This window comes from Temnothorax longispinosus, chromosome 5 (genome assembly GCF_030848805.1).
Source record: "Temnothorax longispinosus isolate EJ_2023e chromosome 5, Tlon_JGU_v1, whole genome shotgun sequence".
Classification (NCBI taxonomy): Eukaryota; Metazoa; Arthropoda; class Insecta; order Hymenoptera; family Formicidae; genus Temnothorax; species Temnothorax longispinosus.
Window position 1 is genome coordinate 20,816,495 of NC_092362.1, and position 20,040 is coordinate 20,836,534.

General features: G+C 39.0%; 1 protein-coding gene across 1 annotated transcript in view; it reads left to right on the forward strand.

The window, feature by feature from the left end:
• Window positions 1-19,418, forward strand: part of LOC139812532 (uncharacterized) — a 37,573-nt gene extending 18,155 nt beyond the window's left edge. The window contains exons 2-12 of the mRNA XM_071777384.1: window positions 6,585-6,690; window positions 7,722-7,947; window positions 8,839-9,369; window positions 9,481-10,396; window positions 10,615-10,728; window positions 10,839-11,234; window positions 11,444-11,790; window positions 14,900-15,412; window positions 15,502-15,614; window positions 15,688-15,895; window positions 15,974-19,418. Coding sequence (XP_071633485.1) covers window positions 6,600-6,690; window positions 7,722-7,947; window positions 8,839-9,369; window positions 9,481-10,396; window positions 10,615-10,728; window positions 10,839-11,234; window positions 11,444-11,790; window positions 14,900-15,412; window positions 15,502-15,614; window positions 15,688-15,895; window positions 15,974-16,535 — 4,017 coding nt within the window. The 5' untranslated portion in view covers window positions 6,585-6,599 and the 3' untranslated portion in view covers window positions 16,536-19,418. The remainder of the gene's footprint in view (window positions 1-6,584; window positions 6,691-7,721; window positions 7,948-8,838; window positions 9,370-9,480; window positions 10,397-10,614; window positions 10,729-10,838; window positions 11,235-11,443; window positions 11,791-14,899; window positions 15,413-15,501; window positions 15,615-15,687; window positions 15,896-15,973) is intronic.
• Window positions 19,419-20,040: the final 622 nt, after the last annotated feature.

Consider the following 20,040-nt stretch of genomic DNA (forward strand, 5'->3'; position numbering starts at 1 on the left):
CGCCGCGAAGTCGCTTCTCCTCGCAATTCGCCTACTTGCGTGCGATTCCATTCGCGCGCACGCGATTGCGCTCGCACTCGTATGCCCGGTAGTAGTGTTTTTCCATGCACGCAATAACGCGAGCGTGTGGAGACACTTTATTTCGCGCGCGCAAATGTGTTTACCCTCCAAAAATAGACGGTGCAGCTGTCGTTCGATGTTTTGTAGCCCGGAACTTTTATTGTCCCCATCTCTCCGATGGGAAAAAACAGAGATAATTTATTACGCTGTATAATAAAATTTTTCTCGCGCGAGCGAGCGGTTGAGAGCAGAGAAAAAAAGAATATGTTAATAAGTAATAACAATCATGTAAAATAATTATGTATACATGTATAAAGTATAAAATAAACAAATTTAAAGTAATAGTATAGATTGTATTTAAATTGCACAGAAATTTTATATATATATATATATATATATATATATATATATCAGTCCACCAGAACGTGTTTTATATATATATATATATATATATATATATATATATATATATATATATATATAACACGTTCTGGTGGACTGATTAATCACGTTAAAAATTTTAAGCCTCGTTCTGGAGTAAGATCCAAGTATTAAATTAAACAAAAATAGAGAAGATACGCCACGCGGCACCATCGCAATTCCGTTAAATCGCTCCTGACGTTTTTCGTCATAGCGCGGTACAATTGGCCTCGACAACGTGTTTTCCTTGCCACTATGTCGTCGTTAATCACGTCACTCGCCTGTATTATTTGTAATGTTTCGCGTGTGTATACCTTTTCTCGGAAAGCCTGATACCTAATCTCTCGAGAATTGATTCGCGACGGTGACACCTTTCTCTGTTTTACGATGACACTTCGCTGACTAAATCTTGACAGACTTCCCTTGCCACCGTGACATCGCCAATTACATCATTCGGCTATATCATTTCGCAATGTTCCTCGCGTGTCGGAGGTCTTCCTCCTGCTGTTTGTTTGAGATAGATACGCAACCGTTCTATCTCGAATCGTTCTTACGACAATTTTAAACGCAACGGCAGCATGATACTTAGAAATTTAATTTAAAAAATATTATTTGTTACGAATTAAAGTTGTCCAGCGTGGAGTAAGTGAATTAAAACCTTTTCTCTTCGTTATAGCATTTGCGAAAACCGTTTTGCTGTAACAGGATATCTATAAGCGATATTTCGCATCGCTTCTGCGAATGATGATAGCAAATATTGTCTTATTGCGCAAACACGTTTCAAGAAATAATAACAGAGAAATTGACGTAAGAACAAACACAGACTATACAAACATCAATCGAGACTAAATAATACGTCAATCATTGAAATTGCTTGGAAATTAACATTTACCCATGAAATATTTTTATGTCACTGTCACGTTGAATATAATTACGCGAAGGGTCAAAGTTAATTAGAATTTTACAGCAATTATTCAGTCGGGAAGATTGCTTGGAAACCGATATTTGTAGGCAAAACATTTAGAATGTGATTGGTTGTGATCGCGCTAAATTACGCGAAACGTTCCAATTAACGGAAAATTTCTCGCGTGCGAGAGAAAGAGGCTTGGAATGCCGAATGGCAAAGTCACGCCGATTACAAGTCTGGAATGGTTTTTATGCGCACAAGTCTCGACGCACAAGCACGACACTGTACACCCGCAGCTCATAACTTTTATGCACACGCGAAGTCGCGTGCACGGTCGCGTGCTGGCATCGCCATTTCATGCGGTGCTGTTAAAATATTCGTCCACCTATCAGCACCCGTCATCTGGGATAGCGGGCTCCACATCCGCCCATGCAAAACGTTCATTTTGCCACCTGAAGCGGGTTTCGACCCCGCCGAGAGCGCTTATCTCAACCGGTAATCAGCATGGAATTAACGTTACAATGTTATCATATGACGCAACAAACTAGGCTTGTGATGTACACGCTTGAGATCAGGGGTTACGGTTAAACTTACATATATACGAATATTGGCAATATATGGTGAATTGTTACATTTGTGTGCCGCGAATATGTCTTAATATTCTTTACTTTTTTAACAATGCACGGACATCGTTTTTGGAGCACTCGCCCGGACACCCTGGAACTTTTAAGTCCAAAGGGTTTTTGAAAGCGTTTCTGTGTTACAAAAAATCTATAAAAATTTATGTATCATCTGTAAGGTTTCAAAAAGTGATTTTTATACTTACATAGGCCGAAACTGTTGACACTTTTTTTTTAAGCGCGCTGAAGCTATATCCATAAGAATCATAAATGAAAAATCGACTGTACCTTAAAAGACCCACGGTGTCCGCGCAGCGTTAAATCTCTTAACGGAGCGCACTACCAATACACGATTGCTAAATTTGAAATATGACGGTACATACCTGCTGTGTTAGAAAGTTTTATTGCGAAACCACAAAGAACAAAAGCTAAATAAAATACTGTCGTATTATTTTCACATTTTCCTTATCTTGCATTTTATATTATTTCAACCCGCATCTCCTTCATTCGCTCGTATTCCATGTGGGCCAAGGATAAACCGAAACGAGATATTCGTTAAACTCATTTTGAAGAAAGTTTGATAGGTTCAATTGGCAGCAAACGTCATCTCTTTTGTTATGATAATGTAATCGGAGCAAAGCTCAAAGGCATAATCGACGGCGGAAGAGGAACCGCGGAGCACGTGTCGTTGCAACTGTATGTGAGCGATTTTATTACATTAAGACGGTATGCACTGCGAAGACCTTGGAACTAAAACAACAAATATTGCTCTTTTCTGCTCTCGTATTAACGGAAGAATTTTCGGATATCTTGATCGAATCACATGTTGAGATGTGGGACTATCTGCTTCACAAATTTCATGATTTACATAATTGAAAAATTGATCCTAATTAAACGGTTCACGCTTCAACTCGCGTATTACATTCAAGATGTAAGTCCGTGCGTTTACTAGTGAAATAAATATATGAAATGTGGGAGATGCCGTTCTCAGAAATTTTTTACATTTTGACGCATTTATACGCTAAACCACGCTAAAGCCATTCCAACAATGGCAATGCAAAAAAAAGTACTTATGCGATATCTATTCCTCGTCGGCAATTTTTGCGTCTCATTCATAACCAGAATCAGCATTGCGTAAAGACTTTTATGGAAAAGATTCTGAATGACAGTGACGAAAGTCAAAGCGTTCACGCAAAGTTCAACCGATTTACGTTTGATAATGTCTTATTCATGCGTGATAACGGGGGGCGTAAGGTCGGATTGCACTTCGACGCCACTGCAGTGTATCTAAATTGCGAGCGTTTCGTCATTCGCTCGGTCGTCTTGTCTTCTTTGCGTCGTTCGCCTCGAGATGCTAGTGCGTGATATTTTGCGTCGCTTTCTGCATAATTCAGTCGGTGCGACGTATAAACGGGGTTAAAATTTCGTCAGCATCCGTTTTCGAGAGCCGAATCGTAGCGTCGCGTGAAATTTAGGAGAACGATGTATAGGAAGACAAAAATATTCTATTTAATTGTATATGCGTAGGAATTGCGCCTGAAAAAAAATCTAGTTCGTTCATTTTCCACCAGAAAATACTGGTTGAATGTACCAGAATCTAGTTGAATTAATAGGAATTCTGGTTGCATAACTGAAATTCTGATTGCATTAATTAAAATCATATCACAATTTTCCTCATCGAAATTTTCCTAATTTTGTGATTTATAAATATGTCGTGCAACGACGAAAGGCAGAAATTTGAGGTACGCCATGCGAAGACAAGAGGAAATATTTTCACCCTTCGCCGTACAAACCGCGCAGATTTATCGGTGGAACTGACAAACGCGTCGTTGTCGGTCTCTCTGGAGCCGCTTTGGACAGATGATGTGTCGGGTAGCGTCGCGACGACATTTGTACACATTTTACTCGTCGGAGTTGATGGACGAGAGGCGACGACTGCGTCGTCATGGATTCCACGCACGGTCTTTTTTAAGCGAAACTTGCACATGTTTGGCTATCTGTGAATTGATCCTTGCATAAAGTTACGAGACTTACAGCTACTTCTTTAAAAACTGGTTTTATATTTTGTTAAAAGCAAATAATATGTATATTGAAAAATAAAGCTATATATTATACTTTAAATATCATAAGTATAGTACAATCAAATGCAATAGGCTATTAATAAAATTAAAATTTAAAATCAGACATTTACATATATGTTTCGTGTTAACATTGATATTTATTGATGTAATCCACATAATTTTAACATTTATATTTTTTGTACCACGAGAAAAGAATATATAGTATGTTATTTTACTCTTTAAATAAATCAATGATCAAGAATCAAGAATCAATCACTGATGCTTCTTATATGCAAGTTTCGGTCCACGCCTCGCGTCGTCTATCGGCTTCGCAGTAAAGAAATACGTCGGCGCGCTCAAATGGCGTGACGAAATTCGCCGTGCCCAATTCAGCCCCGACGAAACGCGATGGTTGTTTTATACCTTCCGAAGATACGACCGGAGTTCAGACGTCGCGGCGGCATCCGGGCGCCGACGAGTCTGGACTTTTCAAGCGTATAACGGCCCCTGCCCTCTCTTACCCCTTTGCCGCCGCCCATTTAGCTTTTCAGACGTAATCCCCAAGTTGATATAGACCGCACGCAAGGATCCGTAACTTTGGCACATTCGATGTTGCACCAACGGCGGAGCGACACGCAAAATTTCACTGGGTCGATAGTACTTAAATTACACGTAGAGCCGTAACGACTCAATTCGTCTCAATATAGCTCATAAAGAGTATGTTTTGAGTAAACGAACTTGTAAATGTTCTATTTTGCATTAATAAAATTGGTTGTCTGTTACATTTGAACTCAAATAAAAAGTCGCATAAATAATAGTCTAATTTAGTAACTATAATGCAATAAAACATGTAATTTCTATCGTTATTTTTCCAAAATACAAAATGCTGTCGACGATGAAGAAAAGCTTGATATCCGATTTTGAGACTGAATTATGTGGTCGTCTTCTAAATGAACTTATTCATGACCGGTTGTCGCTTTTCTATAGACAATCTTATATACAAAACGAGTCACGCTTCATTTATGCTTAGCGAACTCTAATCTTTTCAGGTCGAATGCGCTTAAATCACGAGTCATCGTGCACATCGGCGCCGTAGACACTCTGCCAAAGAGACCCCGACGGCGTCTCTTCCCATCGCTTAGCTAATGTTCGTAGAAACCGGAAGTCCCTCCGATCCGCCTCTCTCGCACCGTGCGGCGCACTATCGCGCGCGACCGAAAAAAGGCGCCTTTTCGATCGCCGCGAGAACCAGCCGCGGGGAGATAAGATCGGCCGGTACCGGCCGCTGCTTGAACACGTCCGTTACCTTCGTAATCCCTCGCAACCCTATCGCAGCCCTACGCCACCTCACCTTGATAACGACGCGATATCGCTCATGGATAACTAACAGTGCGTGATAAATATGAATGCGTTGTTGGGCCGCAATTTCTTGTCGCGTGAGACTGACTAGAGCGACGAAAATGATCTTAGATCTAAATCGGGGGTACCTAGGGATCAACAAAGAAAGCATAAGTATATCCAAGAAGAGTTGCTCCCTGACATAGACAAGACGTAGCGGATATGTATCTACGACTTTCACGTATTTAATCCGGGCCTTAATCTCTCCCAGGTTAAATTGCAGAACTGACCTTACTGCGCGTTCACACCGGATACGATAAAGGGGTCATACGTATATACGAGAGGAAACAGGAGTCATTTTTCTTTTTTCTTCTCTCATCAGACACTTTGTAAAATACAATGCATTTACGGTTCTGGATTGCGTGTCGTCAGAATTATTTTCTGAACGGAATGTCATTGTGTGTGGCACCGGCACTTTCTAGACGCAATGTCGAGCGCGAATGTTATTTATGTGCCGGCTGATTCAGGAAAATACGGCGTCACTTGGCGATCAGATACCCGAGACAATCTGAGAGAAATTTATTTATTCGCTTACGCGTATTTTTATTAGCCTTTCAACATTGTTTGTCATGAATTCTTGATGCAGACGGAACAAACACGTTTCAAATGGTAAGAAATTGTTGATGGTGAAGGAATACATAATCAATTGAAAAAGTCTCGCCAAGTTATGTATATATATATATATATATATATACATATAGGTATATATAATATATACCTGACGTGATACCTGAGACACCACTTTATCTGGTCAAGCTGTTTTTCATTGATTCTTATTTTTTATTATGAAATTTATCGAAAATACGCATAAATTTATGAACGAGGAATATTGATTTGTTTTCAAATAACATCGCAATTATAGTTGCACAAACGCTACAAAAAAATAATGTTCAAAGAGAAAAAGAGAGATTAAAAGAGAGAACGAGTTTGAGTTTTAATTGCCACTTATTGTGTTTTCCATTGGTGTTTTTCAACCTCTCTAGCATTATTAACTTGGTATAATGCGATCATTTCTAAATCGTTTTATTACCTCACGGACCGATCGCGGTCGTAACTCGTGACTAAATTAATCCATTTCTAACGAGCAATCTTAATAGAACGCGCCGATGTCTGTTGCAGGATGAGAAGGTCACGATGCTGAGACCCGGATCCGTATTGGGCCTGCTGGCCCTCGTGGCCGTGTTGAAAATCGCGGACTCGAATCGCTGTCTGACAATGCTGGAAGGTAAATCGCTGCTCATTATCGTCGGCCCGATCGTTGCGGCTCAATTACGGCGCATTTGTCAGGTCCGAAGACGCGATATCATTGCCGCACCATCGGAGAAACGGCGCCACGTGGAATAACCCGCTAATTGCCGAGATGGTCAGACGCGGCTTAAACATTAATTGAATCGCTCTCACGATTCATCCGTGCATGATCACTCAGTCGATGAGTAATTAGATATATCGAGCCTCGCGGCGTATAATTAGAAGCTGAATACATTCCATATGCGTTAATGCCGCGTAGTTTACTCACTTATTATCGAGCGCTTAAACATAGTATGTCATCCCGCGGATTGGCAACGGCCGGAAACGTTCTTGCCCCGGCTACATGTTTTTCTCAGATGTTTACATTGTACGGTATGGACGGCAGACCGACCTTGTATTTCTACATATGTATTTACTACATATGCATTTCTACAAATGCATTTCTACATACGCAGCGATTTCTCATCTCGCTTATTTTCCAGCTCTCAAGCATAATCTTGTAATTTTTATTGTATCTCGAGCGGGTCACGTAAAATTTCTTTTTTTTTTCGGAGTTATGGATTCTTTGCGATTATTTAAATATGGACGGCAGAGCGACCTTGTATTTCTACGTATGTATTTCTACAAATGCGTTTCTACATACGCAGCGATTTTCCCAGTATAGAGCTTTCAAGTATAGAGTTCCTCTAAAATAAGAGTCGCGACATCTTGAGTTTCGGCAAAATAAGAGAGAAAGAGAAAGCAATATACAAGTGATATACATTCATATCGCTTTCTCTTTCTCTCTTATATCTCTTTCTGTTTCTCGTGCTTTTGCCGAAAATGCGAACCAATCAAAAGTTGCTGCTTATACGTGTCGCGACTCTTATTAGAGGGACTCTATTTCAAGTATAATCTTGTAATTTTTATTGTATCCCGATCGAATCGCATAAAATTATTTTTTTTCGGAGTTTCTGATTTTTTACGATTATTTTAATACAAAATATTTTAATTTAAAATTTTTCACAGAGGTAAATCCAAAGAGAGTGATCCATCACGAGGGTCAATTCTTGAATATTACCTTCGAGGTGTCGAGAAGACTGACACACAGGTTGGTGTCAGAGGTCATGAAGATCTTTCTGACCGAAGTATTGGGCTATACCGGAGTCGATATTGTCAAGAAGGATGACCACTTCAATGCGTCCGAAGTCTTCGAGAGACTGTCCGAAAGGCCAACATATTCCGAGTACAAAATGTAAGACGACCGGATAAATTGTAGACGCTGTGTAATAGTATATTTGAATCTACAGAGCTCCTTGAATATCTCGCGGCTTTTCTTTTTCGATTTTTCTGGATTGTAACAAATATCATGTGTAAGATTGCAACAATTTTTTGACCATTTGTTTTTCAATAAGTTTGTAAATAGACGCACTGGTTCTTTTTATGATATTTGCATAAAGCGAATGAAATATACGATCGATATGTATACTCAATTTATAAGAATACCATGTCACACTATGTCTACGGCTGTCCGATTAAATTAATCGAGAACACCTATCGCAAATACGCTCTTCTTTGTTGAGCGATTATATTCTACCTCGATAACAGTACTTTCTCCGGCAAATATTCAGAATGTATTTATTGACAACAATCAAGTTTCTCGTGCGCCGCTTCTCAATCATTTAATAGTATTTATTTTTATACAAGCTTCAAACAGCTTATGTCCTTCTCAGAGCACAAGGTATTGCAAACGTTGCATATGTATTAAATTCTTTTTGAATTGTCTGTAAATACAATCTTCGATGTCGTTTCGAGATCTGTCGACTATCGATTGACAATATTTTTCTTTAATGGTATAAATATGTTAAATAAAATATACAGTTAATTAACATTTGGCAATCATAAGAAGATGGGGAAGTATCAATTTTCAAATTCAATGTCTTCTTTTTGCTGCGCTAAGCGGCCATGATTACACATGTTATAAATTATCGATGATTCTGCGATATATTTAATATCTCTTTTATTTTTTTGAAAGCGTCAAAAGGTTGAGCCACACACACTAACGAATTCATATCACCATCAAACCCCGTTGGAGAAATGTACGCGGATTTAAATCGAGCGATTAACATTCCCGTCTCAATCACAGATTTCCAGAAACCATGGTGAACATGGAAGTGTGGATTCCGCCGCAGCAGGACACGTCGCCGCTGCTGAGCAAATACGACGTGAAGGAATGCGGCTCGATAGCGCCACCGGGTCACTTCGGCTGGTTCGTTCCGACAGAATTGGCCAGGCCCGATGACAGTTGGCTGGTCTTCACCAGGCTGGAGACTGCCAGCAGGTTCGCCATCGACGGGGTGAACCTGCAGATGGTCAAAAATCACATGAAAAATGAGAATATGACGGAGTACTACTGCCACGAGTCCTTTTGCCAGGACGGGATGTACATCCCGGAACGATGTCGCGACCGAGGCCAGCAAAGGCCGCCGAATTGCGCGCTGCTGCTAGCCGCATACCCTGACGAAACTCGTTTCGTAAAAGAACATATCGATCAGATGAAGCTCTACGTCAAGGTGGCATGGGTGGGTCCGAATCTCGGCTATCTAACCCGTAAGTTGCTTGGAACATACGAGCACGCACTCCACGCACGGAACTCATCGGCTTCCATCGAGAACAGGTATTGATTTGAAGAGTATGTCTGTATATGTCATTATTTTTGAAACATCGATCGATACGAGTACTATAAGAAACGAGGTGTTATAAAGTTTTACAACAAAGTTTCTTCCAGATCACTGGTGATCCTGCACTATACACCCAGTAGAGTGAACCCGAGTGAAAGATATTTTACAACGATCGAATTTCCACGTTGCGAAAGTTATTTTGGAACGAAAGAAGGTTCGATCGGTTGCGCGTACGAGTCGAAGAGACTGACAAAGCTGGTGTGGAGTAGGTTGGAAACAATCGCAAAGATCGCCTTCCAGGCGATAACTCGTGCCAAGTTTAATGGACAGATGTACGAGAATTTGATCTACCGTCATTCTCATAATTTATCGGACGAACAAGTCGCATGCGATTGGTTGAAAGATAATCTGAACTATACCCTAGCAGAATGGAAGCCCAATAACGACGACAAGAACACCCTCTTCGTGGGTGGTATATTTCCTATGAGCGGTAACTCCTACATGGCCAAGTCAATTGTGATTGCTGCTAAGATGGCGAAAGAAATCATCAACATTAACAATACCCTGCTGAGAGATTATAACTTGACTCTGTTAGCCAGTGACGGCCAGTGCAAGTCGGACATGGTGATGAAGTCCTTTATCGACTATATCATACATAATTATTATCAGAAGTTGGTTGGCGTGTTGGGGCCGGCTTGCTCGGAAACCGTGGAGCCATTGGTCGGTGTGTCGAAACATTACAGGACGGTGATCATCAGCTACAGCGCCGAGGGATCCAGCTTCGACGATCGCACCAAGTATCCGTATTTCTTCAGGACCATTGGCGAGAACAAGCAGTACAAACATGTCTATGTGCAGCTCTTGCAGAGGCTAGGTTGGCATCGAGTGGCTTCACTGACGGAGGATGGACAAAAGTACACCGAGTATATATCGTATATGCAGGACATGCTCAGGGACAATAGCATTGATTTCGTAGCGAACGTCAAGTTTCCGAGGGAGCGAGAAGCTGACATGATGACGAAAGTAAGTTTAATTTTGTGAGAATTAATCATTTGTATTGCATAAAAGGTAATGGAAATAATAAAATATTATTAAAAATTAAAAATTAAAATATTTATAAATTATATAATATTTAGGCGAGCAGAAACAGTGTGGAATAATAAATATTTTAAATATAATAGTTATGCGAAAGTAGGTAATATCTAAACCGTAATAATTAATTTTACGATATTAATTTTCAGTATTTGCAAGATTTGAAAGAAAAAAGGGCAAAAATTATTATCGCAGACGTATACGGCGAGGTAGCTCGTCAAGTCATGTGCGAAGCATATAAACTGGAGATGACAGCTGTCCAGGTAATAATTATAAATTTTACCATTTTATCCATTTTTTTCAAATAAATCGTTACATAAAATTAAAGATAAATTCAGCAATTTTAGCGTTTTAATTAATTCGTACTTTAAAGGGTTACGTCTGGTTCCTTCCGCTTTGGCTCCGGTCGCAATGGTACGATACCGATTACTATAATGAAAAAGGCGAGCAGGTAGCCTGCACCACGAGCGAAATGATGAAGGCCATAAACGGACATCTCGGTCTGTCGCACGCGTACTTCGCTCGGGACGACGATATAATGCAGGAGGGAATCACTGTACGCGAGTGGCGTGAACGTTACGAGAACATCTGCCGAGCGCAGAATCAGCAACCCTCTAACTACGCCGGTTACGCCTACGACGCCATGTGGACTTACGCTTATGCCATAGATCGGCTTATCCATGAGAACCAGAGTTATGTGTTCGATCTTCATAGCGACCATACGGTCAATCGCCTCACGCATATTATCAGCGAAACCGATTTTTATGGGGTTAGTGAAGCAAGTTTATCGATTAACTTATTAAGTAACGACATAAAAATATATATAGAAATATATGGTCTATCATAATCGAAGATTTTTCTGCAAATTTTCGCTAAAAAATAGCTCGATATTACGTCGAAAAATTCTTTTAAAATATCTTGCGATCACTATATGTATAAACAAAATTGCGATAGTCAAATGTGTTTCTATTTTTTCAGGTATCCGGAAGAATAAAGTTTCTTGGTGGACCATCGAGATACTCTGTTATCAATATTGTCCAGTTCATCGATAATGAAACGCATATTGTTGGTAATTTTTATCCGAATATCTCGGAAGCCAAGCACGAAGTAATGGGCGGCGTTTTGGACTTGAATATTTCGTCTTTCGTTTGGTTATCGGAGACGATGCCTGATGACGGTTCTGAGCCTCCGTCGAGATGTGTCCTAGGAGGATTGGCGGAACTGCTCGATGTTTCTTGCGAAGTAGCGATTGTAATCGCTAATATTATAGGCTTTGGCCTCCTCGGCGCAGTTTTGATCGTCAGCTTTATCATCATTAAACGAAAGTATGTTTATATTATAATCTCACCAGGGCCGGACTGGAGCCTTCAAAAAGACGCAGGTTTTGAATGTTCAGAGGGCGCAAAATATTTTGACAAACTCAAAAAAATTAACCTATTTATCAACAAAGAAAAATTCATGGGATAAGTAAATTTTATTTCACAAAATTGGAAACTGAAAACAGTCTAATATTCTACACAGATAAAAGTCGTTTCATTTCTTGACTCTGTTCACAGAGTCGATTGATAATCATATCATTGTCAAGTGCCACAAGCTTGTCCCTCTCACATTGCATTATAAGAAATGCTTCCAGGTTGTCATTTGTTAAATTAGAGCGCAACCTTGTTTTTATAAGTTTAAGCTTCGAAAAAACTCGTTCACATAACTTACTTGGGTTAGAGGTATTGTAAGCAGATATTTATAAACTTTATGCAGCTCTGTGTACAAAAGACAGTACATGTTGTAGTCATAAATCACTTTATACACACATTTTATGCACACCTTTCAAGGTTCTTGCATTTGACATGTCTTTATTATTTTATTTTCTTCAGCTTCTTCTGATACGTCACTTTTTGAATCCATGTCCATATCCTTAGTACATATATTCATCTCTCAACGTTGAGGACATCTGAAGCCAATTTTGTACAAAAGATTGTAGCTCTTCAGTTAGTTTGTCTCTGTCAATATTAGGCACTAAATCACATATTTTGTTCAAGGCATTTGCTGGCAAACTTTGTTTAAGCTCAGGAAACCTCCGTGGATCAAAACATGCAAGGTCTTGGTATACGTTCTACTGATCAGCAAATCTGGTCTTCATATTCTGGTTAAGCTTGCCAATAACAACATAGAAAACTTTTATTCGGAATCTATCCTCTTCGGAGAAGTTTGTTTCATCTTCTGCCAACTCACCAGACATTTTCTTGATCTTTCTTACTCTCTTACGTGGCAACTCTGAGTCAATGCAAAGGCTTTCCACTTCTAGAGAAGGATTTTCTTCTATCTTTTTATCTAACTTTTTTGACATAATAGATACAAACCTTTTTGATGCATTAACCACTCGATCAAATTGGTCCCTGGCATTCCTTAATCCATTCTGTGCAGCGGAAACAAGCCTCCAAGCCTGGACGTAGTCCAGATTCTTGGTTTGAAAATAGTCTGAAAGAAGTGTTGTGATTTTGAATATTAACCCTTACAAAAATATTTCACCGCTTTTACATCTCATATAGATCGTTTTTAGCCCGTTTTATCATTTTTATGTCCGTTTCTTGCACTCTCAAGCACGCGCAGTCTACTGCGAAAAAACAGTGATGAGTATACGCAAGTATGCGTATGAGTATTTTTGAGTAGATTGTCCGTTTTTAATACTCGTTTTTCAATCGATGAGTGACAACACGTACGTTCCTTTTTTACTCACAAGGATGAGGACGAAGTAGGTTGTCCGTTTTCAATACTCATTTTTCAGTTGATGAATGACAATACGTTAGTACGTTCCTTTTTTACTCACAAGAAAATATCCGCGGATTTCGCCCGATTTTAACCCTTATGGTACACTCATCGAAATTTCTCATAAATTCTAAAAGACTCCCACTCCTTATCTCCTCCTTATCTCTAAATTGAAGTACATTTATTCTACAAGCTTAAAAACTTTTTCAAAGTGTACCGTAAGGGTTAAATGTTTTAGTACTTACACTATTTATCCTTCACTAATAGATAAGTGGTACGATGTAATATTCAAATATTCGCGAGAAATTTGCATTGAACGTTTCTATAAGTGCAATATGTTTTGTGTGTGCGTATGCGTGTGCGCGCGCGCGTGGTGTGTTCATACACAGTACGTAGAGTATCCACTATTTTAATCTATTACCCCTTTTGTGTGAATATTTTTGACTCCCTCTTATTCTTTGCAGAATAAAAGTTGAATAAAATATCTGTTCAGATGAAAGTTATATGGCTTAAATGAGGATAAATAATGGTAAAATATGTGTATATGTATATGAATCTGGTATTACACACACACACACACACACACGCACACGCGCACGCATACGCACACATATAATACACATATTCATGTATAATGTACCAAATATAATTATTATGTAATAATTAATCTTTATTAACTATTATGTAATAAATAATAATATAATTAATGAATTATGATATTTCAAAATTTGCAATGTGAGTATTTATGAGTGCTAAACGAGTATTTTCAAAATTTGCAATGTGAGTATTTATGAGTGGCTAAACGAGTATTTTCAAAATTTGCTATGTGAGTATTTATGAGAGCTAAACGAGTATTTTGTACTCGTAGCTGAATGTACATTTTTACACCTCAAATTTACACACAGCACGTATTTACCACTCAAAAATACTCATAAGAATACTTATTACTACTGGGATATACTCGTACGCAATCCGCTTTAACCACTCGTTTTTAAGCAAAAGGGCCAATGAACCAAATGCACGTTTTTACTACTCAAACTGACCGTTCTCGTAGTCCAAAAACGGTGAAAAATTTTTATAAGGGAACAGAAACATCATTAGCCACCACTATAGTTTCAAATAACATAAACTTCTACAGAAGTGCATTAGCCTCATTGCGTACTTTTGGATTAAATTCTTGGGAGTTTCCAATCATACAAAGGGTCACAACTAGTTCCACAAACACTGTTTCTGATTGTGATGTGTTATCTGTGGCTTCACTGTCGAACCAATAATGGGAGCGACCAAAAATTTTAGTACAAAATAGCAGCGCCAATAAAACACGCTGCTCACCGAGCGCGAACGGTGAGCAGCGCCATAGACCATAAAAGTCCATAGATTATATGTCTATGAGCAGCACACACACACACACGCAACCACAAACAAACGCGCGCACACATGTCGAATTCACGTATTTATCGCCGTCATTTTGTGGGAATGTCCAGTCTCTAGTAAGGATCTCTAGTCTACTCGAGGGCGCACCGACCCGAGGGCCGGCGGGCCAGTCCGAGCCTGAATTCTCACTATTCTATACTTATTATATCGTAATGAACATATATTATGTAGAAGAAAGCCAATTTCTACAAAGTATTGTTCTCAAAAACTTTGTCTTCTTTTTTGTTATTCGTTTAGTTACGACAAAAAAATGCAGATCCACGAAAAGTACATGAAGTCCCTGGGTATCCTGTCACAGATGGATACATCCAGTTTAGACGTATGGGAAATTCCTCGAGATAGAGTAGTGATTAATCGAAAACTTGGAGAGGGAGCCTTCGGTACCGTTTACGGTGGTGAAGCTTTCTTCCCTGAGAAGGGCTGGCTAGCTGTCGCCGTGAAGACCCTGAAAGTCGGTAGCTCGACCGACGAGAAACTCGATTTTCTCAGCGAGGTCGAGGTCATGAAGAAATTCGAACATTCGAATATCATCAAGTTATTAGGCGTGTGCATAAAGTGCGAGCCTGTGTTGACCGTGATGGAATTCATGCTTTATGGCGACTTAAAAACCTATCTGTTGGCCAGAAGACATCTGGTCAACGATCGAAGCTACGAAGATTCCGACGAGATCTCGAATAAAAAATTGACCGCCATGGCGTTAGACGTCGCCAGAGCGCTTAGCTATTTAGCGCAATTAAAATACGTCCACAGGTGATTCAAACAAATTTAACTGTTGTCTATGGTAACATTATCGACGTCACAATAATTGTAAGTTCTTAAATATCCTTTTTTTTTTTTAGGGATGTCGCTTCGCGCAATTGTCTGATAAACGCCCAGCGGGTGGTGAAACTCGGTGACTTCGGTATGACAAGGCCAATGTACGAAAACGACTATTACAAATTCAATCGAAAAGGTGAGAGGATGCTCTTGCTTTTATTTTTATATAGCATTATAATTTTATACGAGTATCATTTTGTTTCGCTCAGGCATGCTGCCGGTAAGATGGATGTCTCCGGAATCGCTGGCACTAGGCATTTTCACGCCAGCGTCTGACGTCTGGTCTTACGGCGTACTGCTCTACGAGATCGTTACATTCGGTAGCTTTCCTTTCCAAGGGATGAGCAATAATGAAGTACTCACGCACGTGAAGGCTGGCAATTGTCTCACCGCGCCGAAAAAAATAAAAATGCAGCTGTAAGTGGTCACCTCGATGAGACTGATCGTTTATCATGCGATCTCGTTTATCACGTGGCTTATGTTTCATGTTCGCAGCGAGAATTTAATGTATTCCTGTTGGAACGTGGACCACACAAAGAGGCCATCGGCACCGGAGATAGTTGATTTCCTGGCAATGAATCCTCGCATCATCGCGCCTTGTCTGGACGTGCCCCTGTCAAGCGTGCAATTAGAGCACACTGCGCAACTCGATATACAGCTATCGGAGAATAGTCGGAAATTTTCCATTTTGTGGCCACAGCGTTCATCTTCGCAATCGCAAGGAGTGAAGTTTCCTGAAGTCTCGCCGACTCCGCTTCTGCTGGACTTGAACGGGCAGGACGATGATCAGACTTTGGATTCCCTGATCAGCCAGTCTTGCGAGCAGGACAGCTCTAGTCCTCTGCTGGATTCCACGAGAGCCTCGCTCTTGAAGCAAGGGTGGCTTCATCCGAATTCCAAAGACAAAGAACCTCACAAGTACGTCAATCTTCAACCGAATATGTTGAAATTGTCTTGCGAACCCGGCAGAAACGGTAGCGCCGGAAATATCCAGATGGAAGAAAGAACGTCCATGTTATCCGAGAAGAAGAGCACCGATGATGTGTCAATGCTCTGACGCAAGTAGACAATTTTATGAAGAAATTGGGAACTAGTCAGATGCGGGGTACGTTTAATTAAAGAGAAATGACTCTACAAAATCAAGGTCAGAATCTACAAAGATGGTGATCATTCCGAGTATTCGCCTTCGTCGAATGTAATCACCAAGATCATACTAAAGGATTCTTTAAGTCAAGAAAGAATTGCTCTCTCTGACGTGGCATTTTAATCAACTAGCCAGATATTCCTCTGAATTTTCTATGGTGGAGAAACTAAGTCGATCTTTTTTTTTTTTTTTTTTAACGCGGGGAAATCTGCTACCAGTCGTGACCGATAGTCCCCTCTAATGGGAGGGGGAAGACTCCCTCGCCCCCGGGGAGAGGCGAGGGAAGTGCCGGATTCTTACCGGCTAAAACCCCGCGGGTATCCTTCTCGGCGCGTTTTTCATGGTGAGAGGGGGCCCCGGGAAACAGCTGATTCGTCCGGGACCCCCCCCGCGCCACAAACTAAGTCGATCTAATTAATTGCAATTTAAACTCTACAATTACTACATTTACGCGAGCGTTACTTCTGTAGTGACTTACGATAATTCCTTTGCGTAAACGGGATTTTGTAGTAACTTACAATAATTTACTCCGCGTAAACGAGTGAATTATCGTAGGTTACTACAGAAGTAACACTCGCGTAAACGTAGTAAATAAAAAATTTCTCTTATAAAAGAATTCCTACTGCGTTTTGGATGTATAGAGCGTCCTAAAATGTATATATTAGTAGCGAAATTCGGTCTCGAATGAATGAAAAACTTCGACGATAAAGCCTAAGTAAAATAAGTATCTGTCAAAAATGATCAAATGTAAATTATTTAAACAATAAGATCTTGCTGATAATACGCATCTTTTTACGGGTACATTATATGGTAGATGCGCGCATGAACTATAATGTAACGTAAGTATCTTCAGCAGCTTAAAATGGAAATATTTAAATGGAAGTATAAAATTGAAAAATGGCATGTCAACAAAAAAAACGAGAGTATCGATCCAATATCGTAAGATTGGTACAGAGAGTATGTATGTATACATATTACTCGAGACAACTAGAAATCGATGGCGAAATTAATTTACTGAATTCATTTTTGAGACTGACTTTCATTGCGAAATTATTGTCGCATCATCTGACCGTCGCAGACACGGGTGACCGACATTATTCGTCATCGCAGGCAAGTAACTAAAGGGTACAAAAGAGAAGAACTGCTTCTCGTAGATGCGGATTTCGCGACGAAAGCGGAAGAGACGATCAACGTCGGTGCATCCTTCATCCAGCAGTTCCGTCATCTTCTGCTCAATGCATCTTTAAGACTGACTCTCGAGATGAAAGGGACGCATCGTATATATCGTTCTTTATCCTTTTTCTTTTTTTTTTGTCGAATCACGTTTCGAGGGCAAGCTAGCGCATTTGAATAAATTCGGTGTTTTGCGAATGGCGACGTGTTCGCGTAACCATGACATTTTTTTTTTTTTTAATAATTGTTACACATAAAGAGTCCGGTAATTTTTTCTTATTTCTTAATTCTTTCACTATCCAATCATTTTTTATGATATAAACTCAAACATTTTCTAACAAAATTTAAAAATTCTTAAGTTGAAGGCTTTATTTTTCTACAGAAATAAATAGATGTTAAATTATATTTATTGTTGCATTTTATTTTCAGATTTAAATCTTGAAATTGCAAATGACTGTTTAATGAAAAAAGAAAGCTATTACTATGGCTGAAGAAAAACATACTAATGATATATGGGACAGTGAAAGAGTTAATATCTCCTCGCGAATGCGACTACGCGTTTGTCGATCATGCGTCGCCATCGCATTCACACTCACGACATCACAATTTAATCAATATCGTAAGACTAATCCCTGTCTGGCTGCATACTCGATCACAAATGCGATTATTTATTGACACACGAGTGGATTTCTTGCGAAAGATTTTTATAAGAAGTATGGTTCTCGTTAAGGGTCCACTTAATAACATTCTTGTATAAAGTAGTGTTGACAGATGACAGATAGCACCATCCTATTTTGTGTAAATAAACTCACGTAAATATATATATATTTGGCCCTTTCCGGTTTATTAATTAACAGTTTTTTTAGAACAGTTACTTTTTATGTTCCTATTCTTGATGTAAATAAACGTCGAAAGATATATGCAAAAAAATATATATATGTTACTTATTTTCAAAGTAATAATTATAAAAAATTTGGTGAAACTCCATTCACATATCGCTTTTTAAATAAATGATTTATATGTAAAGCAAGCGTGCCATTCGTTAATAACAATGCAAAAAAAAAATGCAAAAAATTATGTAAATAGTTATATTTGAGTAGAATTATAAAGAACTGGAAAGGGTTAACTTTTCAGCGTCCGCTGTTCAATTTAATGACTGAATAGCTGTACAATTAAGAGCGTTCACGCATAGAGCGTTAAAGACTCCGATAGAAAAGTATTTTTATATCTCAATTCCAGTTCGTAACTGTTCGCACATATTCGGCTACGCTGCGAAAAATGTGTCCTCATTATACTGCTATATTGTACATAATAATTATATGGTCTTCGCGTGTATTATAAAGCAGTATACATGATATCCATTTCAACATCACTATTTAACAATTTTATAAAGACTTATTTCATTATAGAACCATAATTTTTTAATACGTATGATTTGTAAAAGCTCAAAAAGATAGACAAATCTACAAAAATCTCTACAAAAATAAAATAAAAATGTGTATACACACACACACACACACACACACACACACACACACACACACACACACACACACACACACACACACACACACACACACACACACACACACACACACACACACACACACACACACACACACATATATATATATATATACACACACACAAATATATATAAAACGCAGGATGAGTTAAAAATAGAAAAACGATTATTTATTTTGAACTATTTTGTTATTTAAATTTTTTATACTATACGGATAGCAGCTTTTTCTAATGTACAAAGAATCGTTCGTGTTTATAGCAACATTTATATGTACAACTGCACGTGTATATATTATATTTTAAAAAAATATATAGATATTACGCCAATATCGCGCACATGTGTATCACAATGATCAGAAAATTCTTGTCATTGCGTAGAGGTACGTTTTTTTTTTACTACTCGTTTGATCGAGGAACAATATTCGCGAATGCGTCGGCGTACCCCTTTGACAAATGTAGACATTGTAGACTACAGGCTCATAAAGAGAGCCTTTACGTTTGTACCGCGACACGTTGCTATATCCTTCCTCTAGTAATTAACTTTATAAAAGTAATCTTGGCGATTTTGCCAGATATGCGATTACTCTTAGAACACGTACAAGATCCTTGAATTTACTCGCTACGGATTATACCAATGTTATTTATTGTCGAATTATATTGTAATTTAGTCCGCGGCGAATGATATTCGCAGCGTACGTTCCTTAAGCGCATATTTATTGAG